This window comes from Entelurus aequoreus, linkage group LG12 (genome assembly GCF_033978785.1).
Source record: "Entelurus aequoreus isolate RoL-2023_Sb linkage group LG12, RoL_Eaeq_v1.1, whole genome shotgun sequence".
Classification (NCBI taxonomy): Eukaryota; Metazoa; Chordata; class Actinopteri; order Syngnathiformes; family Syngnathidae; genus Entelurus; species Entelurus aequoreus.
The window spans coordinates 52,414,790-52,441,577 of NC_084742.1; the positions used below are offsets into that span (position 1 = coordinate 52,414,790).

At 38.5% G+C, this 26,788-nt stretch overlaps 1 protein-coding gene across 2 annotated transcripts in view; it reads left to right on the forward strand.

Moving 5' to 3' along the window:
• Positions 1 to 26,788, forward strand: part of ttll12 (tubulin tyrosine ligase-like family, member 12) — an 81,812-nt gene that overhangs the window by 5,730 nt on the left and 49,294 nt on the right. For both annotated transcript variants that reach the window (XM_062067051.1, XM_062067053.1), the window contains exons 2-6: positions 3,030 to 3,181; positions 8,682 to 8,895; positions 13,888 to 14,047; positions 21,177 to 21,310; positions 23,214 to 23,290. In XM_062067051.1, the coding sequence (XP_061923035.1) occupies positions 3,030 to 3,181; positions 8,682 to 8,895; positions 13,888 to 14,047; positions 21,177 to 21,310; positions 23,214 to 23,290 (737 nt within the window). The remainder of the gene's footprint in view (positions 1 to 3,029; positions 3,182 to 8,681; positions 8,896 to 13,887; positions 14,048 to 21,176; positions 21,311 to 23,213; positions 23,291 to 26,788) is intronic.

Below are 26,788 nucleotides of genomic sequence, written 5' to 3' on the forward strand. Positions count from 1 at the left end.
CCCCACCCCCCCACCCCACTCCTGATTGTAAATAATGTAAATAATTCAATGTGATTATCTTGTGTGATGACTGTATTATGATGATAGTATATATGATAGTATATATCTGTATCATGAATCAATTTAAGTGGACCCCGACTTAAACAAGTTGAAAAACTTATTCGGGTGTTACCATTTAGTGGTCAATTGTACGGAATATGTACTTCACTGTGCAACCTACTAATAAAAGTCTCAATCAATCAATCAATCAAAGTTTCCGATATTACATTTTAAAGCATTTATCAGACATCTCTAGTATATATATATATATATATATATATATATATATATATATATATATATATATATATATATATATATATATATATGTGTAGGTAGGTAGGTAGGTATGTATGTATGTATGTATGTATGTATGTATTAGGGGTGTGGGAAAAAATCGATTCGAATTCGAATCACGATTCTCACGTTGCGCGATTCAGAATTGATTCTCATTTTTAAAAAATCGTTTTTTTTTAAAAAAATTTAAATTTATTTTTGAATATATATATATATATATATATATATATATATATATATATATATATATATATATATATATATATATATATATATATATATATTTTTTTTTAATTAATCAATCCAACAAAACAATACACAGCAATACCATAACAATGCAATCCAATTCCAAAACCAAACCCGACCCAGCAACACTCAGAACTGCAATAAACAGAGCAATTGAGAGGAGACACAAACACGACACAAAACAAACCAAAAGTAGTGAAACAAAAATGAGTATTATCAACAACAGTATCAATATTAGTTACAATTTCAACATAGCAGTGATTAAAAATCCCTCATTGACATTATCATTAGACATTTATAAAAATAAAATAAAAAAGAACAATAGTGTCACAGTGGCTTACACTTGCATCGCATCTCATAAGCTTGACAACACACTGTGTCCAATATTTTCACAAAGATAAAATAAGTCATATTTTTGGTTCATTTAATAGTTAAAACAAATTTACATTATTGCAATCAGTTGATAAAACATTGTCCTTTACAATTATGAAAGCTTTTTACAAAAATCTACTACTCTGCTTGCATGTCAGCAGACTGGGGTAGATCCTGCTGAAATCCTATGTATTGAATGAATAGAGAATCCTTTTGAATCGGGGAAAAAATCGGATCGTATGTATGTATCTATGTATGTGTATATATATATATATATATATATATATATATATATATCAGTGACGTGCAGTCAGGGGAGGCAGGTGAGGCGGGGCCTCACGTGCCATCATGGAAAGAAAAAAAATGTAAAAAGAAAAAAAATTAATTAAATTGTTATATGTATCCAGTGATTATACTATAAAGTTATTTTCCATTTAACTTCACCAGTTTTAGATTATTTTTATTCAAAATCGCTGAATTTTCACATTTGCCGTTCAAATACTGAGAAGAGACTTGCGGTGAGTCACCAGCCAGTTGAGCCTCAACATGGATTGCGGACTCGGCTAACTGCTGGCCTGCTGTGCAGTGAGACCTTATTGCTATATGAATTATATTATACATTTCCATAGTTTAGTTAGCTGAGGTATATAATGTACAGTGTATTTTGTCAACAACTGTATGTGTGTAACGTATTTCTTGTGCTGAGCAATCATAAAACGGCTGCAAAAGACGCACTGGGTGAGGCTCGCAGTAATCCCGCCTCCTGGTGGTAGAGGGCGGTAGTGATCCCAGAGATCATTCTTGCGACTACTCGGCTGCAGAATAAGTGACAACAAGCAGCAACAGTTAGCAGCGATCGTTTATTTTTTCCTCTCGCCTGGACTTTTAACATGGAGGATTACATATCTAAAATAAAACAGTTTTCTAAACTGGACTTTCAATAGAAGCAGGGGATAATATCTGAAGGATCATCTCCATCGAGACAGAGAGACTTTTAAAACTGAAGAAAGATAAGGAAGACTTCTATAAACAAGTTATCGATGCTTTTGTTCAAAAGGAGCTGCGCATGGACTTCATTTATAAGTAAAGGTAAGACCATAATAACGTTTTTTTTAATTAAATGTGCTTTTTTGTGTGCTACAATTTGTATGTGTAAAGTTAAAGTTAAGTTAAAGTACCAATGATTGTCACACACACACTAGGTGTGGTGAAATTTGTCCTCTGCATTTGACCCATCTCCTTGCTCACCCCCTGGGAGGTGAGGGGAGCAGTGGGCAGCAGCGGCGCTGCGCCCGGGAATCATTTTTGGTGATTTAACCCCCAATTCCAACCCTTGATGCTGAGTGCCAAGCAGGGAAGAATGCTGATATGAGCTTTTAAACATAACCTGTTAACTGCTGCCAATCAAATGGTGAATAAGATACTCTTTAGGGTTCATATGTTTGTAAATCTGACTGTGATGAAGTCAGTGCCTCACCAGCCATGAACCTCACCGCACGTCACTGATCTATATATATATATATATATATATATATATTACAGGCCAAAAGTTGGGACACACCTTCTCATTCAATGTGTTTTCTTTATTTTCATGACTATTTACATTGTAGATTGTCACTGAAGACATCAAAACTATGAATGAACACATGTGTAAATTGTACTTTACAAAAAAAAAGGTGAAATAACTGAAAACATGTTTTATTTCCTAGTTTCTTCAAAATAGCCACCCTTTGGTCTGATTACTGCTTTGCACACTCTTTAAAGAGTGTGCAAATGAGCTTTAAGAGGTAGTCACCTGAAATGGTTTTCCAACAGTCTTGAAGGAGTTAGCGGATCGACTTGAGGGCCAAAAAAAATCAGGTTTGTTGTCCCGTTTAAACGGGGGCCAAGTGCCCTGAATGTTCCCCTGCCTCCTCAAGCCACATGCTGTCTTGGCAAAGTCAGTGATTAGGCTCCATGTTTTGTTTGAAGTATATTTCTTCGAGGGGGTATACCCTTGCCATTGTCAACAAAGGGCTTGCAAATTCATCCCAATAGTTTATTGCTTAAAGAAATATAATTGTGTTTTTTGACAGATTTTTGATGCTGGGGAGGTGTTTGGAATCATGCAGATCCAAGAAAATGAAGACGATTGCCCGGATGGAGACAGGACTAAGAATGGAGCAGTAATTGGCTCAAAAGTAATTGTGACCCAAAAGAGTGGACTGCTTACCTCACAACCAGCAAGGTAAGAATGGCAAGATGCTTCGTTACACATCGTTTTTATTTGGAAGTTGAAATCATTTAGGTTAAGGTATTTAAATTCATGTTGTTAATTTATTTTTTAACACATGTTTGAATAGTACAAATATATTTGTGTTATTCAATAAGGGTCAATAATAGCAATCTTAAAATACAAGTTGTATACCGTATTTTCTGGAACATAGGGCGGACCGGATTATAAGGCGCACTACCGATGAATGGTCTATTTTCGATCTTTTTTCATATAAAAGTCGCACCAGATTATAAGGCGCATTAAAGGAGTCATATTATAATTTTTTTTTTTCTAAATGCAAAACCTTCTTTGTGGTCTACATAACATGTAATGGTGGTTCTTTGGTCAAAATGTTGCATAGATGATGTTTTACAGATCATCTTCAAGTCTCTTTCTGACAGTCGCTTCAGGATGCGCCGTTTTGTGTGCGGTCTTATTTACGTGGCTCACCTTCGGCAGCGTCTTCTCGCCGTCATCTTTGTTGTAGCGGTGTAGCGTGCAAGGACGGGAGTGGAAGAAGTGTCAAAAGATGGAGCTAACTGTTTTAATGACATTCAGACTTTACTTCAATCAATAACGGAGCAGCATCTTCTCATCCGTGGCTCACTAGTGCAACAACAACGCCGGAAATGTGTCCTGTGAAAAACCGTTTGACCGGAACTCTCTAATAACTAAAGTTCCTTGGGTGAATTATGTAAACTCACTACACCGGTAGTTTTTAGCGCTTCCATAGCGAGATATAAGTAAGAACTTTATGCTACATTATATTAGAAATGGCAACAGCAGAGGGTGAATGTCCCTGTGGAAGACTCGCACCTCTGGGTTCCTCGGACCACCAATGACGGACATGACAGGCGTGGCAGTTTTGAGATTTTGTTTATTTTGCAATAAACTCCTCTTTTCTTGCCCTTCTGCTTTTCAGCACTCGCCTCTGGTGATAGTCGCACTCTTCCGGTTGCTTTTCAGCCTTCCGCATCTCTGTGTCCGTCTTGCTCTCGCTCGTGCTCGGGTTCTCTCTGTCTCATCAGCTCCAACTTCTCCCCCCCCGTCCTTCTCGGCTGCTGCCCTTTTGTAGAGTGACAGGTGATCAGACAACTGCGCCCAGGTGGGCCGTCTACGCACCTGCCGCCGATCTCGGAGCCGGCCCCGGCACACCCCGCCTCGCTGCAGGGCTGCAGGCCACGCCTCCTCACATACCTCCCCCGCCAGACGTAGGCCGGGACGTCGTCCGGCCGCGTCTACTCCCCCCCCTTGAGGGAGCGGGAAAGGAAGTCGGCCACGGCCAACTGTACACCCGGTCTTTTCTTCATTTCTTCTCCTCTCTTCTTCCTGTCTCCTCTTTTCTTCCGCTGGTCTTTCCCGCTCTTCTTCTTCTTCTCGTCTTCTCATCTCGTCTTCCTCCTTTTTCACCTTTTCTTCATTCCTCCTTTATTCTTCTGTTTCTTCTGTTTCTTCTTGTTCTTCTTCTTCTTCTATTTCTTCTTTTTCTTCTTCTTCTTATTCTTCTTCTTCTTTTTCTTCTTTTTCTTCTTCTTCTTCTTTTTCTTCTTCTTCTTTTTCTTCTTCTATTTCGTCTTCTTCTTCGATCTCGGAGCCGGCCCTGGCACACCCCGCCTCGCTGCAGGGCTGCAGGCCACGCCTCCTCACAGTCCCATAACAAGAAGATAGAGAAAAAGAAGAAGCTTTTCGACTACGGTATCGGCACGTGCAGCAATTTTCAGGACTTATGCAGATCTCAAATACACATCAGCAGGTACCAAAAGGCAGGAACAGTTGGTTTTGCATAATATTGTGAAACAAAACGGCAGATAATATGTCTGCTAATAGGTGCTATTTTGCGGTCCTTATACACACACCATAGTAATACTTGTATATCTGACTATGGTAGCAGTAATGGGTCGACAATCCATCAAGCGGTGCGGCTTGAAAGTCATACTGAACATTTTGACAGATTTTTGAGCGCCGTGTGTAATGTTCTTTATTTTCAATGGAACATTTAAAGTTTTGGTGTTGTTTACTGGCGTCATATTGCAGTCTAGACGTATTTCTTATGTGTGACTACCATCTACTGGTCACACTTAATATTACACCATGTACTAAATAAAATTGCTTCGAGGTCAGTAAGCACAACCAGAATTATTCCGTACATTAGGCGCACCGGGTTATAAGGCGCACTGTCTATTTTTGAGAAAATGAAAGGATTTTAAGTGCGCCTTATAGTCCGAAAAATAAAGTTTTAAACCAGTTGTTATATAGTATTTATTAGTAGCCACCGAGAAGGTATATTTTTGACATGACGAACGTAAACGGAGGTGACAACACCGTAAGTATATTACCCGAGTGGGAGTGGCTACAGAAAAGTGTTGCCAAAAAAGAAATTTTTTCTGAGTCCTTTGCATGCATGTTATAGAATTGTAAATGACATTTTCACTTGTAATAATGAAACTAAATAAAAATGTGGTGGTACATTACGTGGCCAAAAGAGATTGGTAGAGCAGAAACAATCTAAAGGTAAAATGTAGAGTGGAAATGCACCCAATTGCAGAAAATGTAGTATTGATGTAGTCTTTTTTTTCCCCTCAAAGGGCGCTCACATGCCTGATTTCTAGGGGGCTAATACAGTTATACAAATGCAGTTTTGAGCATAATTAATTACATATGTCCTGGTTTATTATCTTTATTAGGGTATCAGGGGCGAGTCCTTGACAGAGTTAATGGCGACGAGAAGCAGTGAGTGCCGATGTCAGTAAAAACTTGCAGGTTTTGAACGTTTCGTTCATGACTCGCACAAGTTGACTTGTCTGCGTGCGTGCATATGAGTTTGTTTATATCCATCTTTATTCTATATTTGTTAGCCACTAAACCCGCCCACCACCTCAAAGCTGTAAAACTTAGAGAAATGTACTTTTATAGCGAATCCGATGTACTTTTAAAATGAATCTTTTGATTGCATAAGACTTGATCAAATTGCATTGAGTGTTTTCAGTAGGCCTGGGCAGTTATTTTGACTCGGAGGGCCAAATTCTGAGAAAAAAATGTGTCTGGAGGCCGGTATATACAGTATATACATATATATATATATATATATATATATATATATATATATATATATATATATATATATATATATATATATATATATATATATATATATATATGTATGTCCATCCATCCATTTTCTACCGCTTATCCCTTTCGGGGTCGCGGGGGGTGCTGGAGTCTATCTCAGCTACAATCGGACGGAAGGCAGAGTACACCCTGGACAAGTCGCCACCTCATCACAGGGCCAACACAGATAGACAGACAACATTCACACTCACATTCACACACTAGGGACCATTTAGTGTTGCCAATCAACCTATCCCCAGGTACATGTCTTTGGAGGTGGGAGGAAGCCGGAGTACCCGGAGAGAACCCACACAGTCACCGGGAGAACATGCAAACTCCACACATAAAAGATCCCGAGCCCATGATCGAACCCAGGACCTTCGTATTGTGAGGCACACGCACTAATACCTGTATCCACCGTGCTGCCTTAGTTATGTAATGTCATACAAAAAGGCTTTCATGCCTACAAAAAAACACATATATAACAAATACAAATGCAACGATATCAACATCTCACAGTACAATATCTTCACGGTATGATATTATTGTGGTATTGATCAAAAAAGAAAGACTTGATCATCAATTCATACATGATATTACTTTCCTTTACTTTCACATAAAACAGGCCTGGGCAATTATTTTGACTCCGGGGGCCAAATTTAGAGAAAAAAAGGTGTCTGGGGGCCGGTATATCTATTTTTCGGAACACTAATACAAAACCTCACAATAATGTCTGATTGAATGCTAAAAACGTTATGACAGACCGCCTTAAAAAACGGAACGGAATTTTAAATTTTTTTACTGAATGAGACACCCAGAATGTACATGAAAATAAAGAATGTGGGATTTACAATATTAACTATGAATAATAAAACACTGAATATTGACAACACATGTACGTCACACCCCCTCTCCATCGACATATTTTACAATAAAGCGAAATTCAACAAAAATGCATGAAACAGCGAAATATGAACACAAAGGGTAATAAAAAAAACACCTACAATCTGATATATCACTAAGCTTTAGCTGTCCCTGACACCCGCATTTAAGGCCGGCCGCTCTGGAAACACTCTGTGGAAACACTCTGTGGAAACACTCCCCGCCCACACTTTTTGGTGCCTCGTCTAAAGCTGCTGTGACTTAGATTACCATAGTAACAACTTAGATTACCATAGTAACTAATTAGATTACAATAGTAACTAGTATATCATGCAAAAGCGCAGATTCCAACCATTGAAATACTTCGTATTAGGGATGTCCGATAATATCGGACTGCCGATATTATCGTCCGATAAATGCTTTAAAATGTAACATCGGAAATTATCGTTATCGGTTTCAAAATTATCGGTATCGGTTTCAAAAAGTAAAATTCATGACTCTTTAAAACGCCGCTGTGTACACGGACGTAGGGAGAAGTACAGAGCGCCAATAAACCTTAAAGGCACTGCCTTTGCGTGCCGGCCCAATCACATAATATCTACGGCTTTTCACACACACAAGTGAATGCAACACATACTTGGTCAACAGCCATACAGGTCACACTGGGGTGGCCGCGTAAACAACTTTAACACTGTTACAAATATGCGCCACACTGTGAACCCACACCAAACAAGAATGACAAACACATTTCGGGAGAACATCCGCACCGTAACACAACATAAACACAACAAAACAAATACCCAGAACCCCTTGCAGCACTAACTCTTCCGGGACGCTGCAATATACACCCCCCGCTACCCCGTCCCCCCACCTCAACCCCGCCCCCCCAAACCCCGCCCACCTCAACCTCCTCATGCTCTCTCAGGGAGAGCATGTCCCAAATTCCAAGCTGCTGTTTTGAGGCATGTTAAAAAAGATAATGCACTTTGTGACTTCAATAATAAATATGGCAGTGCCATGTTGGCACTTTTTCCCCCCATAACTTGAGTTGATTTATTTTGGAAAACCTTGTTACATTGTTTAATGCATCCAGCGGGGCATCACAACAAAATTAGGCATAATAATGTGTTGATTCCACGACTTTATATATCGGTATCGGTTGATATCGGAATCGGTAATTAAGAGTTGGACAATATCGGAATATTGGATATCGGCAAAAAAGCCATTATCGGACATCTCTACTTTGTATAGTTCAAGACTTACGGTCATTTGAAAACATCACTGCACATCATAATGGCAGCTACAGTTTCCATCATAAAGATCTAAAAAAAATAATTTGGGAATGTCCGGCGGGCCAGATTGAAAAGCTTAACGGGCCCCATGCGGCCCCCGGGCCTTAATTTGCCCGGGTCTGCTTTACAGTGTTTTAGGGAAAACTGTTTGAAATAAGTTTTTGAATGAAAGCCATTTAACGTCTTCACAGCGTTTTCTTGGTTGACCATGCTTGGACGTACCGTGTTGGTCATGCGCGTCAGCAGCTTGAGGAGATTCCTGGCCTGTTGCAGAGAATGGCTTCCCTCATGGGCTTGGACTTCTATGGAAAGGAACTTGACGTACAGTACTGTACAGTACAAGCTGTACAGCTTGTGATGGATCGTATGTGGCTGTACAACCAGACTTACCAACTTTCCCAAGGGGTACGTACTACACTTTACACTGTCACCAATTAGTTAGTTGAAATAAAACTATAATGTGTGGAAGCCAGAGCTGAAATTCAATTAGAAAACGGCTTTGAATTCTATTCTCTTGTTTTGATTACCGTATTTTTCGGACCATAAGGCGCACCGGGTTAAAAGGGGCACTGCCGATGAGCGGGTCTATTTATGTCTTTTTTTCATACAAAAGCCGCACCGGATTATAGGGCGGATTAAAGGGGTCATTTTATGATATTTTTTTCTAAATGTAAAACACTATCTTGTGGTCTACATAACATGTAATGGTGGTTCTTTGGTCAAAATGTTGCATAGATTATGTTTTACAGACCATTTTCTAGTAGCTTTCTGACAATCGCTTCAGGATGTGCCGTTTTGTGGGCGGTCTTATTTACGTGGCTCACCTTCGCCAGTGTCTTCTCCCCGTCATATTTGTTGTAGCGGTGTAGCGTGCAAGGACGGGAGTGGAAGAAGTGTATTTACAGCCTTTACTCAATACTTTGGCATCAATTACGGCCTCAAGTCTATTTGACTACGATGCCACAAGCTTGGCACACCTCTCTTTCTCTCCTTCCCTTTTGCAGCACCTCTCAAGCTACATCAGGCTGGATGGAAAGCATTAGTTTTCATCCAGGATGTCTCTGTACATTGCTGCATTCGTCTTAGTCTAGTCAGGGATGAGACCAAGAACCCCATGGTCACTCTGTCAGAGCTACAGCATTCCTCTATGGCAGGGGTGTCCAAACTTTTTCCACTGAGGGCCGCACATGGAAAAATTAAAGCCTGCGGGGGCAATTTTGATAGTTTTCATTTTCAAATCATAACAAAATATATGGATTTTGGGTTTTTTTTACCTTTAGGGCTCCCGGGGACCATAAAGGTTCTAAGTCATTAAAATGTTAAAAACAAGTCAAATTATTTTTTTTATTTTTTTTATTTAACGCTTACAGTAAATCTCTATAGTATATCAACTTCAGGTTGATATAAAATTAAAAAAAACAAAAAGATTTTATGCCTTTTCTGTCAAGACAACTTTGTTTTTTATAATAAAACTGAAATATGCAGTATTTCCCCCACTGCCCAAAACCTTCAGAAAGCAATGTTTGATGCGAAGTAATTAGAGCCTTAAAAACATCAATAATGAAAGACACCATTGATATTAATTCATTGTTATTTTTGAGTAATCACAGTGAAAAGATAAATAAAATCCCATTAAATATATTTAGGATCCAAAAGGTGTCCCACTCATAAAGTGATACAATTGTATTAGTTTTTTTTTTTAACTTTTAACACTTAAGTTACGAGATCAATTTTACGTTTGAACTATTATTTTGTTTGTTTTATGCTCTTTTGTCAAAGAAAACGTTGATGTTTTTGTATGGCAACCACACAATATATTCAATATTTTCCACATAAAACACTTTAAAGTGAAATATTTGAAATAATTGGAGCCTTGAATAAGTCAATAATTCATTATTGACTTTTTTTTTTTTGAGCAATGGCAAAAAAAATAAACTAAAGATAGACAAAAGAAAAAAAAAACTTTGTGTCAACATTGCAACTTTTTCTAGTCAGATTTCACCTCGTTCCACTTTTTTTTAATGTTTTCTTTTATTTTTTTTGCAATAGCATTTCCAGAATGTGTGACGGGCCGGTAAACAATTAGCTGCGGGCCGCAAATGGCCCCCGGGCCGCACTTTGGACACCCCTGCTCTATGGAGAGAGGAGAACCTCCCAGAAGGACAATCCACTAATCAGCCCTGTATGGTAGAGTGGCCAGACGGAAACGATTTCTAAATAAATGGTTTGCTAAAATACACCTGTGAGACTCTCAGACCACAAATAGATATCTAATATCTATATTCATAGAATTTGTTGGGATACATTTGCAAACATATCGAAAAATAAAACTTTTTCACGTTGTCATTATGGGGCATTGTGTGCAGAATTTTGAGAACAAAATGAAATGTATTCCGTTTTGGAGTAAGGTTGTGATATAGCAAAATGTGAAAACAGTGAAGCGCTGTGAAAACTTTGCTTACACAATGTAAATGAACTAATAAGTCACTCATACTGTACAAAGAACACATTGAAGACACTTCGAAACACAAAATATTGAATTCAATAATTGAACGAAAAGAGAACAACTCTACATTTCTGAGACAATTATTGCATCAACGTTTGTCTCACTGCAGTACGTGAATAGATCCAAAGCAGACCATACTCTCTTGACTTCACAATAAAAGCGCTGCACACTACATCCTGCCTGACAGTATTGAACTACAAGCCCCGTTTCCATAGGAGTTGGGAAATTGTGTTAGATATAAATAAAAACGGAATACAATGATTTGCAAATAATTTTCAACCCATATTCAGTTGAATATGCTACAAAGACAACATATTTGATGTTCAAACTGATAAACATTTTTTTTTTTGCAAAAAATCATTAACTTTAGAATTTAATGCCAGCAACACGTGACAAAGAAGTTGGGAAAGGTGGCAATAAATACTGATAAAGTTGAGGAATGCTCATCAAACACTTATTTGGAACATCCCACAGGTGAACAGGCAAATTGGGAACAGGTGGGTGCCATGATTGGGTATAAAAGTAGATTCCATGAAATGCTCAGTCATTCACAAACAAGGATGGGGTGAGGGTCACCACTTTGTCAACAAATGCGTGAGCAAATTGTTGAACAGTTTAAGAAAAACCTTTCTCAACCAGCTATTGCAAGGAATTTAGGGATTTCACCATCTACGGTTCAATTGAATATGGGTTGAAAAGGATTTGCAAATCATTGTATTCCGTTTATATTTACATCTAACACAATTTCCCAACTCTTATGGAAACGGGGTTTGTAGATAATAATAATAATAATATATAAGACATGCAGATACAATAATGACATAAGAGGGCACTCGGTTAAATTTACTGTAGAGTTAGCTAAAAAGTGAAGTTAACGTCATTTTAGAGCACTGTTTTTCAACCACTGTTTGGTGTGCCGTGTGAAATTATGCAACTTCACCTAATTGGTCCAAAAAACATTTTTTGCAAATCAATAATTATAATCTGCAAATAATGTGCCGTTGCCTAGTGTCTGTGCTGTGTAAAACTGGGCAGGGTAACCACGTAATACTCCATATCAGTACGTGGCAGCAGGTAGTTAATTGCTTTGTAAAAGTCGGAATGTGTCGGGTGAGACGAGGATGGTTTGTTGTGATCCCAATATGCAGACCACAGCGGGAGGCAGGGTGCAGGTAAAAAGGTATGTAATGCTTAAACCAAAAATGAACGAAAGGAAAAGGCAATGGCTATGCAAAACAAAAGTAAAACTGAACTGGCTACAAAGTAAATAGAAACAAAATGCTGGGCAACAGCAAAAACTTACGACGTCCACAAAGTACATCCGCACATGACATGACAATCAACAATGTCCACACAGAGAAGGGTAGCAACAACTTAACGAGTCTTGCTTGCTAACACAAAGCAGGTGCGGGGAATTGCGCTCAAAGGAAGACATGAAACTGCTACAGGAAAACACCAACAAAACAGGAAGGGCCAGCAAAATAACAGCGCAAGACAAGAACGAAAGCACTACACACAGGAAAACACAAACAAACTCAAAATAAGGGTCGACGACCTGTTGGAGTTTCATTTTTTAACGTTTTCTGCTGGTGGTGTGACTCCGTATTTTTTTTATGAAAAAAATGTGCCTTGCCTCAAAAAAGGTTGAAAAACACTGTTTTAGAGTACGTACAATTGTTTGAACTTCCTACCTCAAAGCAGGTGGCTACATTGTCCTGGATTAATGGTCGTTTGTATTTAAAGACATTTAAATTTGCGAAACAATTGCTCCAGGAATATAAAAAAAAAATCTGAAGTGAAAAGTCTACCAAGCAGAAATGTCACAACTAGAGATGTCCAATAATGGCTTTTTTGCCGATATTCCGATATTGTCCAACTCTTAATTACCGATTCCGATATCAACCGATACCGATATATACAGTTGTGGAATTAACACATTATTATGCCTAATTTTGTTGTGATGCCCCGCTGGATGCATTAAACAATGTAACAAGGTTTTCCAAAATAAATCAACTCAAGTTATGGAAAAAAATGCCAACATGGCACTGCCATATTTATTATTGGAGTCACAAAGTGTATTGTTTTTTTTTAACATGCCTCAAAACATCCCATCCATCCATTTCCTACCGCTTATTCCCTTCGGGGTCGCGGGGGGCACTGGAGCCTATCTCAGCTACAATCGGGCGGAAGGCGGGGTACACCCTGGACAAGTCGCCACCTCATCGCAGTGCCTCAAAACAGCAGCTTGGAATTTGGGACATGCTCTCCCTGAGAGAGCATGAGGAGGTTGAGGTGGGCGGGGTTGTGGGGGGTAGGGGGTAGCGGGGGGTGTATATTGTAGCGCCCCGGAAGAGTTAGTGGTGCAAGGGGTTCTGGGTATTTGTTCTGTTTTGTTTATGTTGTGTTACGGTGCGGTGCGGATGTTCTCCCGAAATGTGTTTGTAATTCTTGTTTGGTGTGGGTTCACGGTGTGGCGCATATTTGTAACAGTGTTAAAGTTGTTTATATGGTCACCCTCAGTGTGACCTGTATGGCTGTTGACCAAGTATGCTTTGCATTCACTTGTGTGTGTGAAAAGCCGTAGATATTATGTGATTGGGCCGGCACGCAAGGACAGTGCCTTTAAGGTTTATAGGCGCTCTGTACTTCTCCCTATGTCCGTGTACCACTCCGTACAGCGGCGTTTTAAAAAGTCATACATTTTTACTTTTTGAAACCGATACTGATAATTTCCGATATTACATTTTAAAGCATTTATAGGTAGTCCAATATTATCGGACATCTCTAGTCACAACCCACCTTATGTACTTGCGAGGACACCAGTTGAAGACCTATGCAGTTGGTATATTCACTAGTGAGATTGTGACTTCTTTTCCTGCTTCCACCTTCAGTCTGCAGAAGAAAAAGTTCCTGTGTGGTACATCATGGATGAGTTTGGCTCTCAGGTGCAACACTCAGACCATCCCAGCTGTGGCATGGCTCCCTTCTTCCATGTTGAAGAGCAAATGGCCTACACTGTCCTCTGGCCTTTCATCGACCTGCAACATGGAGGTGAGAGCACACACACCCACACACACACACACACACACACACACACACACACACACACACACACACACACACACACACACACTGGTTATCATTTGGAATGGGGACCAAGTTTTTGATCATCACTTGTAGGGACCACACTGCAAAAACTGAAATCTAAGTAAGATTAAATATCTCAAATAAGGGTGATATTTGCTTATTTTCTGTGTGATAAGATAATTATTCTCACTAAGCAGATTTTATGTTAGAGTGTTTTACTTGTTTTAAGTGTTTTGGTCCTAAATGATCTCAGTAAGATATTACAGCTTGTTGCTGAGATTTAATGACCTATATTGAGTAAAAAATGCTTGAAACTAGATTATCAACTGTTGCAAAGCTGTGTCATCAACACTCACAAGTATAAAACTACTTTTTTAAAGTAATAATTTCTTATTTCAAGCATGAAAAAAATATCATGACTTTGACACAATTGTGTCTCATAATTAAAACAGATGGCAGCCAAATGGATTTTGCTGTTTTATTTTCAATGAAACAATAGAAAACACATACTCATATAGTAGTACAGTTGGCACAGTACAGTAAACTGACAGTTAATATTTAAACATTTCACATTTCAAACAATTTTGAACAGAAATAGTTCATGCACATTCAGAAGAATTCTTCAAAATTACAATTAAAATTTTTTTAGCTTGGGGGCCGGGCTGTATATATGCGCACTAATTGACTGAAAGAGCACGTACTTGGCCCGATGATGTCATGTTGTCGATGGGAAAATGCATTTTTAGACCATATGGTTTGCCTGAGTAGCTAGGAGACCCCCGAGAGTAACAAGCGGTTGCCTTGTTGCCTTTCCATTAAGAACAATAAATTAGTTTTTAGTATAAGTTTGCTGGTTTCAAGAAATGTAATGCCGAGCACATATCATTATGTCAAGATAATGGCACTAGCATTTACTTAATTTAAGAATATTTTTCAACATATTGAGCAAAAAGGACTCTTTTTTAAATTTATTTATTTATTTATTTTTCTACCAAGAAAAGTGCACTTGTTATTAGTGAGAATATACTTATTTTAAGGTATTTTTGGGTTCATTGAGGTTAGCTAATTTTACTTGTTTTGGAAAGTCTTGACAAGCCAAATTTTCTTGTTCTATTGGCAGATAATTTTGCTTAGTTCAAATATAATACCCCTCATTTTTGTATTTTTTTCCTTGTTTTTGAACACTGACTTTTTGCAGGGCACCCTTTCTACAGGTTGTGGAGGCATAAAAAAAATGGTGTAAAATGTCCACTGCCCAGTTAGCTCATACACGTCTTTAAATCTCTGGATTGATGAAGTAATGTGCTGATCATTCTTACTGGGGACCCTGGGGGAAAAGAGTTAATATGGTTCATGGGGACCAAATTTAAATAATTTTGCATAATTCACACACATTTGTACGTGACTACTGTTGCGTCGACCAGCTCTTCCTCCCAGGGAATCTAAGTTACTGGTCAATCCCAAGTTCTTTCGATGACATATATGCTGAGTAAAAAGGACCATCAAGACAGAATAGGAATATTATCAAGTTTTACTGAAATTTCAGGAGATCAGCCCACACCAATACATTCATATCGGCTACTCGAGTTGATCTAACATTCAAAGAGAAAAAAACTACTCTTTAAAGAAGAAAGCAGCCCCCCCTTCCCCCACAGAAAAGGGATGCCTCTCCCTGTCCCAACACTGATAAGGCTAGAAGGGGGGGATGTATTCACATTCCAATGTCTTAAGACACTAAACAGACCTATAAAGACAAAGAGAAACTGGTATACAGAATATACAAAGGAAAAGTACTAGATGCTCTAAACATGGTTATGAATAAAGAAAGAACTCTTAAACATATAGGCATTCTCCACACTACTGAGGACCATTTATTAAAAAAAAAAAAACAATCCTCAGAATGCAGCACTACAGCTGTCCTCTTATAGGAAGTTTCCCACTTAAATGTTGAAGCATCTTCTGTGACTTTACTGAAAACTGCTATGCAGCACTAATGAAGTTGTCTGCAACTCCAACTACCATATATAGAAGGATGGAAAATTCTGAATGTGAATCCTACTGTAAGGTAATAATGTTTTATAATCATGCTGTATGAAATTGTCATCCTAAGGAACACTAAACCAGATTTTGTTTTAGGAAAAATATATTAGTTTTAACGAAGGATGGATACCATACAGAATCACAGTACTATTAATGCAAGTATAACAAATGTTTCACTTTTAAATTAGGCATCTTCAGAATGGATCTGACTATCATTTAAAAAGGGTTTCCTTTAGGGGACCTGTTTTTTTGTCTCCATACCGTCAGAGGTCCCCTAAAGTGAACAGAGTGATGTCCCCATTAAGTAAGCATTGCCAGAACACACACACACACACACACACACACACACACACACACACACACACACACACACACACACACACACACGCACACGTGGACCATGTCAGAATGTTCACCACAAGTCAACAGTGGTGTGTCCACATCACAACAATGTTCATTGTCCTCATCTCCAAGTCAATGTATTCAATCATTCTAATCAATTCAGGAAGTACCGTATTTTCTGGACCATTGGGCGCACCGGATTATAAGGTGCACTGCCGATGAGTGGTCTTTTTTCATACAAAAAAGCGCACCGGATTAGAAGGCGCATTAAAGGAATCATATTATTATAATTTTTTTCTAAATGTAAAACACTTCCTTGTGGTTTACATAACATGTAATGGTGGTTCTTTGGTCAAAATGTTACATAAATTATGTTTTACAGATCATCTTCAAGCCGCTTTCTGACAGTCGCTTCAGGATGCGCCGTTTTGTTGGCGGTCTTATTTACGTGGCTCACCTTCGGCAGCGTCTTCTCCCCGTCATCTTTGTTGTAGCGGTGTAGCGTGCAAGGACGGGAGTGGAAGAAGTGTCAAAAGATGGCGCTAACAGTTTTAATGACATTCAGACTTTACTTTAATCAATAGCAGAGCAGCATCTCCTCATCCGTCAGGAATGTGTCCCGTGAAAAACCGTCCAACCGGAACTCTCTAATAACTAAAGTTCCTTGGGTGAATAATGTAAACTCACTACACCGGTATGTTTTAGCGCTATCATGGCAGATTTAAGTAAGAACTTTACACTACTTTATATTAAAAAAGGCAACAGAGGAGTATGAATGTCCCATAACAAGAAGACAGAGAAAAAGAAGAAGCTTAACGACTACGGTGTCGTCACAGACTACAAAGGCGGACGCGCGCAATTTTTCAGGACTTATGCAGATCCCAAATACAGATCAGCGGGTACCAGAAGGTAAGAAAAGTAACTTTTGCATAATATTGCGAAACAAAACGCCAGATAATATGCCTTACCTTATACACACACCATAATACTCGTATGTTGAAGCACAGTACAATCCATCAAGCGGTGCGGCTTCATAGCTTACCAAAGTCGTACTAAAACATTTTGATAGATTTTTGAGCGCCGTGTGTAATGTTCTATATTTTCAATGGAACATAAAATGTTGGTGTTGTTTACTTGAGTCATATTGCAGTCTACACCTATCTCTTGTGTGTGACTGCCATCATATTGCAGTCGACACGTATCTCTTATGTTTGACTATCATCTAATGGTCACACTTATCATTACACCATGTACCAAATAAAATAGCTTCGAGGTCGGTAAGCACAGCCAAAATTATTCCGTACATTAGACCCACCGGGTTATAAGGTGCACTGTGGAGTTTTGAGGGGGGAAAAATGATTTTAAATGCGCCTCATTGTCCGGAAAATACGGTACCTTTTTACCAATGACAGCAACAACCAGCACCACACTGAAATTAACTTGATATTAAATTGGAAGAGGCAGCATCACACAGTAAACAACGTGTGGGCAAAGTACAAACCCTGGTTGGGGCGTGGTTAAGAAGAGAGTATATTTACAGCTAGAATTCACCAAATCAAGTATTTCATATATATAAATAATATATGTATATATATATATATGTATGAAATACTTGACTTTCAGTGAATTCTAGCTATATATATATATATATATATATATATATATACATATATATATATATTTTTTAAATTTTATTATACATATAAATAAAATACTTGAATTTCAGTGTTCTGCAGGCTATCCAGTAGATGGCACTATTGTCCTGTTTAAGAGTGTCACAACATTGCTGTTTACTGCAGACGAACTGCTTTACGGTAGACTAAACGTGACTTCTGTTGTTGTGTGTTGGTACCGCGCTGGGAGGACGTTAATGAAACTGCCTAACAATAAACCCACATAAGAAACCAATAACTCTCTCTCCTTGTTGTGCACTCTACTCTCTAAAAGCCGTAGATGTTATGACGTCATTGGGCAGGCAAGCTGCTTATATTGTGGGAAAGCGGACGTAAGAACGGCTGTCCCCACTCAGGTCCGCATTGAGCTGGAGGGGGCGTGGCCTCCAGCTCCGGCTGAATACCGGGAGTTTGTCGGGAGAAAATCTCTGCCGGGAGGTTGTTGGGAGAGGCGCTAAAAACGGGAGGGTTGGCAAGTATGATGGTAACGTTGCTTGGATGGCAACATACGTTGCTCCAAAACCTGTATGTACCTTTCAGCATTAATGGCGCCTTCAAAGATGTGTAAGTTACCCATGTCTTGGGCACTAATACACCCCCATACCATCACAGATGCTGGCTTTTCAACTTTGCGCCTATAACAATCCGGATGGTTCTTTTCCTCTTTGGTCCGGAGGACACGACGTCCACAGTTTCCAAAAACAATTTGAAATGTGGACTCGTCAGACCACAGAACACTTTTCCACTTTGTATCAGTCCATCTTAGATGAGCTCTGGCCCAGCGAAGCCGACGGCGTTTCTGGGTGTTGTTGATAAACGGTTTTCGCCTTGCATAGGAGAGTTTTAACTTGCACTTACAGATGTAGCGACCAACTGTAGTTACTGACAGTGGGTTTCTGAAGTGTTCCTGAGCCCATGTGGTGATTTCCTTTACACACTGATGTTGCCTGTTGATGCAGTACAGCCTGAGGGATGGAAGGTCACGGGCTTAGCTGCTTACGTGCAGTGATTTCTCCAGATTCTCTGAACCCTTTGATGATATTACGGACCGTAGATGGTGAAATCCCTAAATTCCTTGCAATAGCTGTTTGAGAAAGGTTTTTCTTAAACTGTTCAACAATTTGCTCACGCATTTGTTGACAAAGTGGTGACCCTCACCCCATCCTTGTTTGTGAATGACTGAGCATTTCATGGAATCTACTTTTATACCCAATCATGGCACCCACCTGTTCCCAATTTGCCTGTTCACCTGTGGGATGTTCCAAATAAGTGTTTGATGAGCATTCCTCAACTTTATCGGTATTTATTGCCACCTTTCCCAACTTCTTTGTCACGTATTGCTGGCATCAAATTCTAAAGTTAATGATTATTTGAAAAAAAAAAAAGTTTATCAGTTTGAACATCAAATATGTTGTCTTTGTAGCATATTCAATTGAATATGGGTTGAAAATGATTTGCGAATCATTGTATTCCGTTTATATTTACATCTAACACAATTTCCCAACTCATATGGAAACGGGGTTTGTACACTCACACACATACACACACTCCTACTACTACTACGAGGGAATAATGAACAACAAATCAATGATTAAAGTGACTAGCTTGTAATATTACTTGACCGTGTTTGTGGACATTAGACAAGACATTCAATTTGTTTATTTACTACACAATCCGGTGAAAAGATTCAACGCTGCTGGCAAACTGCCGCTGCTAAGCTAAGAAACACAGCTGAGCTAAAATGCTGCTCTGAGCACGCTCTCGCTGACGCCTGTTATAGGCACACACTCTGCTCTCATGAAACGTCTGTCAACTGCATATGCAAGATATATATTTTTTTTCAAGTAACACTAATTACTTTTCGTAGTAATTAATTACTTTTACAGTATTAATGAGTGATTTAGTTAGTAAATATGTTAATTACTTTTTTTGTTAAAGTAACGAGTAGCTATAATTAACTACTAATATTCAGAACAGTCATCGAGATGTTTTAAGGGGGACAGGAGGGAGTCCCGACGTCATGGGCGAGCCTGGGCGCCCACAGAGTAAGCCGTGCACGCCCTGGGCTGGAAGCTGATTATTATGTTTTTTGTTGTTGTTTTTTTTTACATCTGAACAGGTAAAAATAAGATGCTCAGTAATGAAAACAAAAGCATGTTGACTTAAACGATAACAGAACTACTGTAACTGACATGTTAGTTGACGTAAAGATACGAGACCAAAATGTTGGCAGAAATGAAATCCATTCATATTTAATATCGTCTTGTTGATGGGTGGGACTAGTTCGGAATACATCCAATCACAGCTCTTTAATGCCGTATATTGAAAAAGGGGTGGGCGTTAGTTATGAATAATAATTAGTCTACCTAATCAATACAAACGATTAGTAGGCTCTACATAGGCTCCAACAATATGATTGGATTATATTTCTGTCAACATTTTCGTCTCGTTTTTATACTTTAATTAACATGTCAGTTAATTGTGTTATCGTCTTAGTTAACATGCCTTTGTCTTTGATTACTTGTCATTTTATTTTTACTTGTCCCGATGTTACAATAAAAAAAAAACATTAAAATAAACCGCTTCCAGCCCAGGACGGGCACGGCTTACTCTGTGGGCTGGCACACCCGCCCACGACACCAGGACAGCTACCGACTATATATATATATGTATATATATATATATATATATATATATATATATATATATATATATGTATATATATATATATATATATATATATATATATATATATGTATATGTTACAAAATATATATATATATATATATATATATATATATATATATATATATATATATATATATATATATATATATATATATATATATATATATATATATATATATATATATATACAATATATATATACATAAATCAGCTCTACATTTACTTTCGTTTTTTTGGGGTTGTTTTAGCCTTCAAACCCAAAGTTGCATTATATTAAAAAAAAAAAAAAAAAGCATTGATAATGCAATAACAAAAATGATTGACTTGCTTTGAATTATTTCATTTGACAGATGAAGTAACACGTGACTTTGCATACGGTGAGTCAAACCCTCTGGTGAGACAATGTCGTCTGTTACCATGGATACCTGCTGATCTACAAGGGCTTTGTGAGAGAACCACAGAACCAGCTGATTCATACTATGAGGTGGGCATCATTGTTGATCATATTAAATCAATCAATCAATTCCTTTATTGTCATTGTCATAAGAACACAAATCCTGCTCAGGGTCGTGGCTGCCATGTAAACATCTTAAAGGGGACCGGCTGTCTTGCCCAAGGACACAACAGCAGTGACTTGGCTGGGCCATGCCGTCCCCCCATATATACAAACCCGAAAACCAGTGTAAATCGTAAATAAAAACAAAATACAATGATTGCAAATCCTTTTTAACCTACTCTATATTCAATTGAATAGACTGCAAAGACAAGATATTTAATGTTTGAACTGGAAAACTTTATTTTTTGCAAATATTTGCTCATTTGGAATTTGATGCCTGCAACATGTTTCAAAAAAGCTGGCAGAAATGGCAAAAAAGACTGAGAAAGTAGAGGAATGCTCATCAAACACTTATTTGGAACATCCCACAGGTGAACAGGCTAATTGGGAACAGGTGGGTGCCATGATTGGGTATAAAAGCAACTTCCATGAAATGCTCAGTCATTCACAAACAAGGATGGGGCGACGGTCACCGCTTTGTGAACAAATGCGCGAGCAAATTGTCGAACAGTTAAAGAACAACATTTCTCAACGAGCTATTGCAAGGAATTGAGGGATTTTACCATCTACGGTCCGTAATATCATCAAAAGTTTCCAAGAATCTGGAGAAATCACTGCACATAAGCAATGATATTACGGACCTTTGATTTGCATTAAAAAAAAGGGACATCAGTGTGTAAAGGATATCACCACATGGGTTCAGGAACACTTCAGAAAACCACTGTCAGTAACTACAGTTGGTTGCTACATCTGTAAGTGCAAGTTATGCAAAGCGAAAGCCATTTATCAACAACACCCAAAAACGTCGCCGGCTTCGCTGGGCCCGAGCTCATCTAAGGTGGACTGATGCAAAGTGAAAAGTGTTCTGTGGTCTGACGAGTCCACATTTCAAATAGTTTTTTGAAACTGTGGACGTCGTGTCCTTTAGAAGAAAGAGGAAAAGAACCATCCGGATTGTTCTCGGCGCAAAGTTCAAAAGCCAGCATCTGTGATGGTATGGGGGTGTATTAGTGCCCAAGGCATGCGTAACTTACACATCTGTGAAGGCACCATTAATGCTAAAAGGTACATACAGGTTTTGGAGCAACATATTTTGCCATCCAAGCAACGTTATCATGGATGCCCCTGCTTATTTCAGCAAGACAATGCCAAGCCACGTGTTACAACAGCGTGGCTTCATAGTAAAAGAGTGCGGGTACTAGACTGGCCTGCCTGTAGTCCAGACCTGTCTCCCATTGAAAATGTGTGGCGCATTATGAAGCCTAAAATACCACGACAGAGACCCCCGGACTGTTGAACAACTTAAGCTGTACATCAAGCAAGAATGGGAAAGAATTCCACCTGAAAAGCTTCAAAAATGTGTCTTCTCAGTTCCCAAACGTTTACTGAGTGTTGTTAAAAGGAAAGGCCATGTAACACAGTGATAAAAATGCCCCTGTGCCAACTTTTTTGCAATGTGTTGCTGCCATTAAATTCTAAGTTCATGATTATTTGCCAAAAAAAAAAGAAGTTTCTCAGTTCTCAACGTTAAGTATCTTGACTTTGCAGTCTATTCAATTGAATATAAGTTGATAAGGATTTGCAAATCATTGTATTCTGTTTTTATTTACGAATTACACCACGTGCCAACTTCACTGGTTTTGGGTGTTGTATTTGTGATAAACATAGACATTTATCTATTAAAGCACTAATGATAACATACGTTAGCTGGTGGTGTTCTTGTTATATGTTTTGGTTTGAAAAATGTAACTTTGAACAAGTTGCAAACTTTAACCAGACTAGAAACGAGGTGGAGTACATTCAATAACTGTTGTGTCTGTGCTACGTCCAGTCTGTCTTTCAGGAGACCAAAGAGTTGCTTCCTGTGGAAATCCAAACCTCTGCTTTACCCAAGGACAAAATACTGAAGTATGTCTACAATAAGACATATTTCCTTCTTGTAAACATAAAACACAAAAGTTCAGTCATTAGTTCTGTTGATTTGCGGTGTACAAAAGTGTATTGCCTAATTTATTTTTTATTTCACCTTTATTTCACAAGATTAGAAAGTCTATCTGTGTTGGCCCTGCGATGAGGTGGCTACTTGTCCAGGGTGTACCCCGCCTTCCGCCCGATTGTAGCTGAGATAGGCTCCAGCGCCCCCGTGACCCCGAAGGGAATAAGCGGTAGAAAATGGATGGATGGATGGAAACGCTTTGAGATTACAAATTTAAAATAATTAAGTTGATTAAATCAGTGTTATTCAATAATATATAGATTGGTTTATTTAAAAAAATTAAAATCCTTAAATACTCTGAAGACATGTTGCTTTTTATGCATATTTTAAAATGATTAATTTGTAAATATTATGCTTTTTTTAGGATGAGCACAAATGCAAATTGTTTGCAACTGGAACATTACTTAAATGGTAGTCGAATGTACTTCTTATCGCAGGCCTGGGCAATTATTTTGGACTGGACTATGGACTGGACTCTCACACTATTATGTTAGATCCACTATGGACTGGACTCTCACAATATTATGTTAGATCCACTATGGACTGGACTCTCACACTATTATGTTAGATCCACTATGGACTGGACTCTCACACTATTATGTTAGATCCACTATGGACTGGACTCTCACAATATTATGTTAGATCCACTATGGACTGGACTCTCACACTATTAACTAGATCCACTATGGACTGGACTCTCACAATATTAACTAGATCCACTATGGACTGGACTCTCACACTTATGTTAGATCCACTATGGACTGGACTCTCACAATATTATGTTAGATCCACTATGGACTGGACTCTCACACTATTATGTTAGATCCACTATGGACTGGACTCTCACAATATTATGTTAGATCCACTATGGACTGGACTCTGACACTATTATGTTAGATCCACTATGGACTGTACTCTCACACTATTATGTTAGATCCACTATGGACTGGACTCTCGCAATATTATGTTAGATCCACTATGGACTGGACTCTGACACTATTATGTTAGATCCACTATGGACTGGACTCTCACAATATTATGTTAGATCCACTATGGACTGGACTCTCACAATATTATGTTAGATCCACTATGGACTGGACTCTCACACTATTATGTTAGATCCACTATGGACTGGACTCTCACAATATTATGTTAGATCCACTATGGACTGGACTCTGACACTATTATGTTAGATCCACTATGGACTGTACTCTATCAATATTATGTTAGATCCACTATGTTGGCCCTGCGATGAGGTGGCTACTTGTCCAGGGTGTACCCCGCCTTCCGCCCGATTGTAGCTGAGATAGGCTCCAGCGCCCCCCGTGACCCCGAAGGGAATAAGCGGTAGAAAATGGATGGATGGATGGAAACGCTTTGAGATTACAAATTTAAAATAATTAAGTTGATTAAATCAGTGTTATTCAATAATATATAGATTGGTTTATTTAAAAAAATTAAAATCCTTAAATACTCTGAAGACATGTTGCTTTTTATGCATATTTTAAAATGATTAATTTGTAAATATTATGCATTTTTTAGGATGAGCACAAATGCAAATTGTTTGCAACTGGAACACTACTTAAATGGTAGTCGAATGTACTTCTTATCGCAGGCCTGGGCAATTATTTTGGACTGGACTATGGACTGGACTCTCACACTATTATGTTAGATCCACTATGGACTGGACTCTCACAATATTATGTTAGATCCACTATGGACTGGACTCTCACACTATTATGTTAGATCCACTATGGACTGGACTCTCACACTATTATGTTAGATCCACTATGGACTGGACTCTCACAATATTATGTTAGATCCACTATGGACTGGACTCTCACAATATTATGTTAGATCCACTATGGACTGGACTCTCACACTATTAACTAGATCCACTATGGACTGGACTCTCACAATATTAACTAGATCCACTATGGACTGGACTCTCACACTTATGTTAGATCCACTATGGACTGGACTCTCACAATATTATGTTAGATCCACTATGGACTGGACTCTCACAATATTATGTTAGATCCACTATGGACTGGACTCTCACACTATTATGTTAGATCCACTATGGACTGTACTCTCACACTATTATGTTAGATCCACTATGGACTGGACTCTCGCAATATTATGTTAGATCTACTATGGACTGGACTCTGACACTATTATGTTAGATCCACTATGGACTGGACTCTCACAATATTATGTTAGATCCACTATGGACTGGACTCTCACAATATTATGTTAGATCCACTATGGACTGGACTCTCACACTATTATGTTAGATCCACTATGGACTGGACTCTCGCAATATTATGTTAGATCCACTATGGACTGGACTCTCACACTATTATGTTAGATCCACTATGGACTGTACTCTCACACTATTATGTTAGATCCACTATGGACTGGACTCTCACACTATTATGTTAGATCCACTATGGACTGTACTCTCACACTATTATGTTAGATCCACTATGGACTGGACTCTCACACTATTATGTTAGATCCACTATGGACTGTACTCTCACACTATTATGTTAGATCCACTATGGACTGGACTCTCGCAATATTATGTTAGATCCACTATGGACTGGACTCTGACACTATTATGTTAGATCCACTATGGACTGTACTCTCACAATATTATGTTAGATCCACTATGTTGGCCCTGCGATGAGGTGGCTACTTGTCCAGGGTGTACCCCGCCTTCCGCCCGATTGTAGCTGAGATAGGCTTCAGCGCCCCCCGTAACCCCGAAGGGAATAAGCGGTAGAAAATGGATGGATGGATGGAAACGCTTTGAGATTACAAATTTAAAATAATTAAGTTGATTAAATCAGTGTTATTCAATAATATATAGATTGGTTTATTTAAAAAAATGAAAATCCTTAAATACTCTGAAGACATGTTGCTTTTTATGCATATTTTAAAATGATTAATTTGTAAATATTATGCATTTTTTAGGATGAGCACTAATGCAAATTGTTTGCAACTGGAGCATTACTTAAATGGTAGTCGAATGTACTTCTTATCGCAGGCCTGGGCAATTATTTTGGACTGGACTATGGACTGGACTCTCACACTATTATGTTAGATCCACTATGGACTGGACTCTCACACTATTATGTTAGATCCACTATGGACTGGACTCTCACACTAGTATGTTAGATCCACTATGGACTGGATTCTCACAATATTATGTTAGATCCACTATGGACTGGACTCTCACAATATTATGTTAGATCCACTATGGACTGGACTCTCACACTATTAACTAGATCCACTATGGACTGGACTCTCACAATATTAACTAGATCCACTATGGACTGGACTCTCACACTTATGTTAGATCCACTATGGACTGGACTCTCACAATATTATGTTAGATCCACTAT